The 9,528-nt window shown below is 38.8% G+C and overlaps 1 protein-coding gene across 1 annotated transcript in view; it reads right to left on the bottom strand.

Moving 5' to 3' along the window:
* Positions 1 to 5,134: 5,134 nt before the first annotated feature.
* Positions 5,135 to 9,528, bottom strand: part of LOC145484798 (uncharacterized) — a 39,312-nt gene continuing 34,918 nt past the window's right edge. Inside the window, exons 6-7 of the mRNA XM_081463432.1 lie at positions 7,107 to 7,418; positions 5,135 to 6,082 (exon numbers count right to left, since the gene is read on the bottom strand). Coding sequence (XP_081319558.1) covers positions 5,900 to 6,082; positions 7,107 to 7,418 — 495 coding nt within the window. The 3' untranslated portion in view covers positions 5,135 to 5,899. The remainder of the gene's footprint in view (positions 6,083 to 7,106; positions 7,419 to 9,528) is intronic.

The following is a 9,528-nucleotide window of genomic DNA, read 5'->3' as shown; positions in this document are numbered from 1 at the left end:
TAAGAGGAATCTCAAAGCTTTACGTCACAAAATCAAAGAACCTAGATCAATAAAAACTATCAAATCTTGAAAACCAACATCAAAATATATGTTGACAGCAATTTAAGCAATTCTTGCCTATATTTATCTGCAAAATCTAATTAAATTTATCCGACCTACTTTTAACTAGACTGAAAATAGGTCAAAAGAAACGCGTTATTTAACTATGTGCTACACGAAATGATTGACTGAAAATCTGGCTTTTGGAAGGCGATAAGTAGTCCTTATCGATCTCCAAAGGATTTTTTGGGGAAATGATTCGGAGCGCTTTAATCAAATTTGAAAGTTGGATAAAATGCACCGATTCGACGGTGCCGTTAATTGGCCGGAACACATACAACACGCAAACTCGATTGTTTCGCATTTGAAGTCCAGTGTGCAATTTATTTAATATAACATCCTCTTACCTTTATGTCGCTGTATCAAAAAACAGGGCTGCAGTCCTGCTGAGTGCTGAACTGAATTGTTGCATCGTTCACATAAAAGCAATATAACTTAGAGGAATAGTGCTGCGCCGCCTCCTGATCTTGAGTTGTTCACAAAGCGTATTTCGGGGTTTTCTGATTCGAGGTTTCTCTGTTCCCATCTCGTTGAAAATGAGGCTGTAAACACTCCACGTAAGATAACTTTGTTTAAATATAAGTCTTGAACTGAACACCGAATCAGATGCGGCCAAAAATGGGGTTATTTCAAGGACATCTGTCCCTCGTTTGGCGGAATAACGCAAATTAACTTTAAATTCAAAACGAGGTGAACTGAAATCGAAAACTGCGGCAAAGTAACTTTGGAGGGGAGGTAGGGAGATTGTTCGCGTTTCACGCACAAATTTTAACAAAATTCACGTGCCACTTATATTTTTAGCTGTTTTTATCCATACTGTTTCATGAATTCACGAATCACGTATGTCTTTTAGTTGTTTTTCACCTGTCACACAAAGTTTTGCCTTCGTGACGTGTCACGCATAAACCCTTGGACTGTGAACTAATCGATCCGTTACTGTGTCGAAACTGAGTTTCGTTCCAAAAAAATATTCACTTTTTATTTCCATTATTGCGAGGCCGAGTTTTCGTAGTACCCACCCTAGCTCTACAGATATTTATTTCTATATTACTTTATCTCCAGAGGTTACACCCAACTCAGGACGACTGCGGCCCAGGTAGCACGTGATCATATTTACATTTATCTTTCCCTATCAGTAGTCTAAAATGGTTTTTGAGCTCCAAAAGCGGCATTTTGACGGAATTCGGTTATGATCTATCTTCTCGTAAATAAATCGATATTCAGCCAAACGAAGTCTGTCGTGATTTGTTTGACACTAAGGCCTACCTAACCTGAGAGTATGAGCGAATTTATTTTTTGGCTGTTGCCACCATATTTTGAAAATATTTGATTTTTGGGCACATTCGCTTTTAAAACTCTGTCATCGTTATGCATCTTCATTGGACGGATATTGACTAATTAAAAAGTGATCGATGCTTTAAAAGATTCGGGGCCGTTTCTCGAAAGCCCCGGAAACTTTTCGGGCCCTCAAAGCCATCTTTGGTTAATCGGTATTTAAAGATCTAGACAGAGAGGTGTATACGCTTGAGACTTTTTGTATGAAGGGAACTTCCGTTTATATTGAGAATATGTGCATATATAAAACAGCTCTGAAGTCATAAGGTTTGAGATTTTGTTACAGCTTTTCGGGTGCGAAAATTTCTCGGGACCTTCGAGAAACGAGCCCCAGGCCCGGATTGTTCGAAAGGTGGATAACGCTATTCACCGGATAAATCGCTAACCAGCGGATAGCGTGATTTTTTTTGTTAACACTTCTTTATTCGGTGGATAGTGTTATCCAGTCTCTCAACCACTGGGACCAGGCTTTAATTTTTTGGATGATTTTGTCGACTACGAATAACGAGGTTATTAACTGGTATCTATGTAAGTTAACATGCAGTTCTGCGATGCATGGTCCCAGTTTTTAATTTTCTTTCTCCTATCTCTCTCCCTATTCTTGTCAGTTATTTCTGTTCTATATTTAATAGTTATTTACCTGGAGGAAGTAGAGGTAAATATCCACCACTTTCACCGACACTGAGATGATTAATCATTTTAGTATATACCACACAAACTGAAAAACTACCGGACCAAAATATGTCTTTATTTCTGACAATAAACAAACATGTAGGAAATTTCATTTCAGTCTGCTCGGAAGTGAATAGCACTTTGAGAATTACCTCCGAGTTAAACCACTCAGAAAGCGTGAAAAACACTATTTACTTGTGTTGTTGTGAGGGTCGAGACCCATAATCCCTCTAGAGTTGTAACTCCCATAAGCCCTTGCGGTATAAGTGTAATAAACAAGAAAGCACATGGTCGAAAGTGTCGACCGTGTTTGTTGATTAGTTCGCTGTTTCCCACTCGACACGCTGTCGAGATCCTGTTTTGAAGCTCTATCGGCGAGCGAGTAACATTGTGCATAGACTACTACATGTACTAAATATTTCTGCTTTTTTCCTTTAAAGCTAGAATTTCTCCTTGCTCATGGTAAATATTCGACACGTTGGAAATAATAAGAGGACATGACTGATCATCGCAGTTATGCACACAACATATCGCCTTGCTGTACCGGTATCGCAGAGCAATGATTAACCATGTCTTCATATCTTTCTTCGTAGTCCAAATATATGATCTTTCATATATCACTTGTCAGCTGGAAATAGCATGCCCAAGACCCGTAATAATACTCTTCAGGCCGCTGATCATTACCATCTGATTATTTTCTGTTAGAGGCCTTGTCATTCAAAAGATGTCAGATGTCAGATGTCAGTTCGTCTAAAACCATTTCATAATTTACGAGAGAAAGTCACATCTAAATGCAATGTTGATGTCCATGTACATAAGCATATGTAATTCTTCCCTCTACCCTAGGCAAGCTTTGTGAGAATAGCACCTTACCTGTTCTTATACAAATAACATCAAAAGAAAAATAAAGATAATTTCCTTATAATTGCGGCGTGGATCATACTGCTCCCAGGTTAACATTCCCAACAGATTAGAATCTTGCCACTAAAATAAGCAAAATATCAACTAGTTCAGAGATTTTGGAGTAGATGAAAAGAAGTAAAATGACCAAATTTCCACTTGGCATGTGTTCATTGTGACCAAGTTTCTGGAAAAGTATTAATTTTGTCGAACCTTTCTACAGAGGCCCCCTTAACGTGGATATCGAGGAAAGTAGCGTGCTGAGATGGGGTCGTAAAGAGAAGCCAGTAAGGTTGTTATATGACATTTGTTTCGAGGGGCGTAATATTTAAGCTTTTTCAATGCGTGATAAAAAATCGAGTAACGCAGTGTACATAAAGGAACTCAGCAACGGTATTTTGAGTTATTATGGCCATGACCTGAAAATAGTAGTTTACCTAAGATCGAAAAACTGAAAAGAGATAAAAATCAATCCATAAAGGAACATGGTTTGTTGAGGATTTGGAGAAGAATGCCACGGATTACAAACGACGAACTTGAAAAATGTAGGCTAAACCTTTTAAGATGCCCAAACCGTAAAGTAGGTCCTTTTAGGCTCGCGGTAGAAAACAAAACATTTTGAACCACACATTTACTATCAGAGAAGCACAGGTGAACTGTGAACTAACCTGTGTCTGATTAGGCAGAGTGGTCTGGCGACCTTGCTTACAAAAAAAACAATATCTGTATTCAAAAAAAAAAAAAAAACTACACTTGAGCAAAATGGGAAGCCATTTTGTTTAGTTCTGAGGTGAAAGGCAGTGGATACCTAGAGATGGAATAGCCAATCAGAGCACATAGATGGCACTTTTCACCGGTTTGTTATATGCAAGTGATTATTAACTAATGACAACTGAGGCAATAAGACTCTGGAAAATACATCATCCAGTTGTCCAGTTTACAGACCCTGACTATCTAACAGCTTTCCAGCGCTAGGTTCCGATAACTCGCAATCGTGAAACAAAGTAACCCAGGAGTTTTACGTAGTTTCTATTCATTTTTTTTTTTTTTTTTTTTTTTTTGGCTGTTAATGTTGGCAGCTATTCAATTAAGCCAGGAAAACGAAGATCGCAAATTACGCGTATTTATGTTTTATTTAAATAAAGATCATTCATTACGTAAGAAAGTCTTAGTAATTATGACAATAAAGTTCATAATTGAATATCAAGTGCATCTCTAGGACCTTAATGTTATAGGTATAATTTAATATCAATCATGATAAATCAGTGCGATTACCCTCGTAACATTTTCTTCTTTGATTGATAACAAAATGAATATTACGTTTAGTAATGGTAATAGGACTGCTGAGTGGAGTCCAATTCGGTCTGTAATCATACGAGTGATAACAAAATCGGACCGGACCGCGCAGCGGGAGTCCGATTTGTTTATCACGAGTATGATTACACACCGAATTGGACGACACGAAGTCTTATTAACAATTAATCATGAAAATCACAGTTTCCGGGAAAAGAAGAATAGTCAAGTTATGAAAGAAAGGGAAAATTTGCATTAAAAGACTGACAAAGAAAACGTAAATTGTTTAAATGTGACCAAGGTTGTGATTGGTTGATTAAACTACAACTTTAAGTTTAAGTTTAAGTTTAAGTTTAAGTTTAAGTTTAATAATACTTTGTCATGCTAGTACAAGTAACTAAATCACAGAAATTAGAAGAAGCACATGACTGGAGAGTAACTGGGGGAAACTAAATTCCCATACAAACAACATTCTTTGATATTAAACATTCTAAAAATATTAAGAAGTGAAATTTAAAATTTAAGTGCGGCCCAAAACTAGCCTTATTAAATTGCATACTAAAATTGACACTAAAAATTATGAAATAAGATTTAAATACGGCCCAAAGCTAACCTAATTAAATTTCATGCATGTCACTCACGAGTTACACCTGATTTAAAATTGACACAACTGATCTAATAGATAGGATTTAAAACTGCTTAATGAAGGTGCATGCATAATATTCGATGGAATATCATTACAGTCAGTTATGTAGCGATTAAAAAAATGAATATTCAAAGTAATTTGTACGTGTCTTCTTTGGTCTTATCTTTGAATGTGATTGGCTTATTGAACTTTCCGATAACAAAATGCATGTCCGATAACAACCTGGCAGGTGAAATAGTGGAAAATAAGAGTTTTTTAAACCAATTACAATCGAGAAAATTGCAATTTTTATGGTTACGGTGGGTTATTGGCTATATAACAGGTAGGGGTTTTCTAATTAGCCGATAATATATTTTAAACCCATGTTATGTCTTCGGGATTACCGGGCTGAAAACAAGCTTCTTTATACAGTATGGGGCGCCGAAAGCAACAGCGGCCAGCGGAATAACCCCGTTATGCCCGCTCCGCTCTGCTTCTTTCATTCCTGGTCATAACCCCACTAGGAAGGCTGCTCACAGCGAGATTTATAACAGTTTTTGTTCTCTCAATACTCTTCTATCAGATGTCATCTACATGTATGAGATCAATGCCGCTAAGACCCTGGGAATGTGTTAATATAAGGTCTATCTAAACCGATTTAAAAGACTATAAACACTGTCTTGCAATCCTCCGTAGGAAATAGATGGTTACTGGTACATTTACCCATAACTCTCAGCGCCAGTAACCTTTCACAATGCCCATAAAATCGTACAGAAAAATTCCAACGTCTCAGTCAAACCCGAGCATACACAATTTCCTTAGCAAAGGGAAACATCTGCAAAAATTTGGCTTTCCTTGCGCCTAATGAGTTGCGCAAGGTTCGCATGGTATTGTGGTAAAATGTACAGTCGCCATCTTTTTTCCTTCGGAGGATTTGGACTCAACACCCTCCGTACACCAGGACATCAGTAGACTTCAAGATTTCAGCGGGCATTCCCAGTAATGGATGGTGCATTCCACACTTCGCGCGACAGAGTCATACTGTCCATAGCACTTACAGTAGTAAAATAAATGACCGTTGGCTGGGTTTGTGGCGGTTGTAAGCAAATACTGTTGAGCAAAGTCCGTTGAGCATGTCGCGCCCACTATTCTTTTGCCCTGTGAAGAAAAGAGAAATTTTGTTTCATACATTAACTCAAAGGAAAGGAGACTTGTACTGAGTTGCCTGAATGATGAACAAAATATAATAACACAGATTAACCTTATTTGCTTTCTTCAAATACGCCCACAGACGAACACACACGCTTGGTTCGATTCAAATTGATGGACTGGACTGGTTCACAATAGGCCACGTTCGATATATTAATATTCTAACGTGGCTCCGAGGCTTTCAAGACAAACTCCTATATTTGGAGGCGTTTTCTTTGTATCCACGTCTCGTTATGGAATGATTAAATTAAAGGGACAAAAGAAATTGGAATTTTATCCTGAAAGCCTCGGAGCCATGTTAAAATATTGATATATCCAACGTAGCCTATTCAGCGCATAGGACGCGCCATTATGGCACCCATGACCTAAGATGAAGCATGCTGATAAAATTCAATTAACCGAAACGAAAATGCTTATCTCTTTATTCAGTACGTGACCATTCAAAAGAAAGCTACTTTTGCTTGTTACTGTTTGTTGTGCTATGGCTAACTAGGCGACATTACACATTTAAATCCCTGTATGAACATCACGTGTATAACAAACCAAATAAAAGCTATTGAGCAGTACGTTTAGAATGCTTTAATTTATTAGATGGTTTTAATTTTCTCCCTGCATAAAATTCCTATGTGTGACCATTCAAACAAAAGCTATCAAGAATAACGTTCATGTGGTACTTTATACTGTGCTGATCGACAAGGTGTTTTCAACATATGTCATTAAAAGTTTTTAGAGTATTGATAGTTCACGTAAATGCAACTTTAGTGAGAATAGACCATACTCGTATTTTCGGTATTGGACTGGAACTAGCTTGCAATGGAGGCGCATTTGAAAAGACTCCCCACACTGGCCTCGGTTGCAAGCTAGTTCCAGGCAAGGTGATATTTACTTTGGCATGTACAATAAGGTAGTGTGTTAGTTAATTGTGACCCGTTTCGTTTCGGAATCATCATTTGACGGCATTGAGTATACTTACGCTTGGTTCTTCCAGGATAACCTCAACTGGGCCTGCACGACTGTTGCTTGTTATTTTGTCTTGGCTTCCTGTTTTTGAATCTGTCTTGTGTACACACTGAGAAAGGTTTCCTGCTCCTTGGGATCCCTGTGGACCCGCTGGACCTTGCGCTCCCTGTGAGCCGTTAAACCCTTGGGGGCCCATGATGCCCTGGGGTCCTTGTGTTCCATTCAATCCTGGAGGTCCAGCGGGACCTATCGGTCCCTGAGAGCCGTTGAAGCCGGGAAGCCCGATTGGTCCGATTGGGCCTTGGAGCTTTGTCACGTTGTCTACCTGCAAGAGAGATGGTTACAACATGTGGTGGGTCTGTAGTCAATGATACCACAGGGCTCAGTTGTTTTCAGGGTAGATAACGCTATCCTGCGGATAAATTGCTATCCAGTGGATAGGTGTCGATAAACAAATACTACGCTATTCATTCGATAGTAATTCATTTATTGGATAGAGTCACTGTTATCCACTCTTCGAACAACTGCTGAGCCCAGCTGTTTGATGAAGGATACTACTCTAATTTAATTTTACCTTAATGGAAAGTGTCTTGTTAATTTCCTCTAAAAATGCCCTCAGAGCGTTGTCTTCTCTTTCGAGTCGGTCTGTTGCATTTTTAAGCTGTTTGAAAAAATAACAAAAGGCAATTTTCAAATTGTCATCGATAACTTACAGAAACCTTTCTCATATCCCACCGAGGCTAAACATTTACATAATTTCTTACCATATCCTTCACTACAATTATCATAGTCCTCTTCCTTGCTAAAACCTGGTCGGCCAAACACCTCATGGCGCCGAACTATCATGGCTGAACTCTGAGTGAGGTAAAAGATTACCTGAAGCGAGGTACAAAATGCTACTCAAAACAGGGCGAAACGGATTGTTATTGCCTATTCCCCTTACTAACTTTCTTTAACTTTTTTTTCGAAGAAAAGTTTCTGATAAAAATGCACTATCGTGGTTTACTCGAACACGACAAGGTTATACGTTAGCATCTTGTTGAACTGTGCTTAGAATAGTTGGCGGATCAGGAGTTTTAGCATATCCTCGTATTGTGTTCTTTACGCACGAAAATTGACTCAGGCAATATTTTGAGTGTTATTCAGAAACAACGTTTGAAAGGTCTACCCTAGCTGTCCTCTAACTTGGTAAAATTGCTGTTCAGTCGAACCTCCTCTAGCGGCCACCTCGCTGCAACGGCCACTTTCCTCTATCCCAAAGGTGGTCATTGTGGAGATTTCAACTGTAGTAATCTTAAATGCGGGGTCGTGGAATCCATAAATTAAACTTCATCGATAATTGATCGATGTTGCGTATTTGAGGCCTAACCTCCTTACCAACTTAAGAAAAGCGTAGTACAGGGTGCCAGGGAATTTTATGGAAAGCCTTATAAAATTCTCAGACAAATTCAGGACGTGAGGCCTTTTGACTCATTGTTCATTCGCGTTGAAAGGAATATGCTAATATGGTTAGACGTATGATTGAATGTTTTGGGGTTGATTTTATGAAAGAAATTATAGAAAACTGAAAATACTTTACACTCTTGCTGGTTCGAGTTAGATCAACTTTGGAGTTCTTGCAATATTTCCCTCGTTTTTGCTTTTTGTCATCTTCCACTGTAAAAGGATCATATTCTGCACACCATCCGACATTCACTTTTACCCCCCTTTTAATTTTAACTAACGACTCTCCAACTACCATAAAATCCCAAAGCCCTGGGAATATATAACTTCACAGGGGGTTTTGGGTGAGCTTATAAACGGAGGGGGGGTGGGCTTATATCCGGGGGGGCTTATAAGCGGAATAAGAAAAAAGTTTCGGAACGACGAAATAAAACGTATCTGAGAAACGAATTAAAGCTAACATACCATTACATTTAGAGCTATTACCCTATTATTACCCTATTATTACCCTATTACCCTATTAGCCTATAACTTTGAATTACAAATTTTGATGTTTGTAAAGAGACGCAAAGCGAACGTTCTGACACATTAGATGGGCTTTTATCCGGGAGGGGCTTATATCCGGGGGGGGGAGCTTATATCCGGAATAACATCTTTGTTAGAAAATAGAAGGGCTTATATCCGGGGGGGGCTTATAACCGGGGGGATTTAACGTGGGATTTTACGGTATCTCCTTTTCAGATACAAACAGCGTACTGTGTCGCGTTAACCCGTTTTTCGTGCTGGAGATGGTCAGAGATAGCTTAACTATTGTCACGTTCGCACTTTGCTCTAAACTAGTCACACCACGAAACTTAGGACTGAGGAAGGGCTAGGCCCAAAACGTCTACCATGGAAATCGAGTTTAATTTGGCACTGAATTACTACTATTAACAACTTCAGACCACTAACAACTGTTGAGACAGATACGGGAGACACTCTTTGGAATCAAA

The sequence above is a fragment of the Orbicella franksi genome, chromosome 4, assembly GCF_964199315.1.
Source record: "Orbicella franksi chromosome 4, jaOrbFran1.1, whole genome shotgun sequence".
Classification (NCBI taxonomy): domain Eukaryota; kingdom Metazoa; phylum Cnidaria; class Anthozoa; order Scleractinia; family Merulinidae; genus Orbicella; species Orbicella franksi.
Note: the sequence above shows the minus strand (reverse complement) of the source record. Positions and strands in the feature narration are given on the sequence as shown.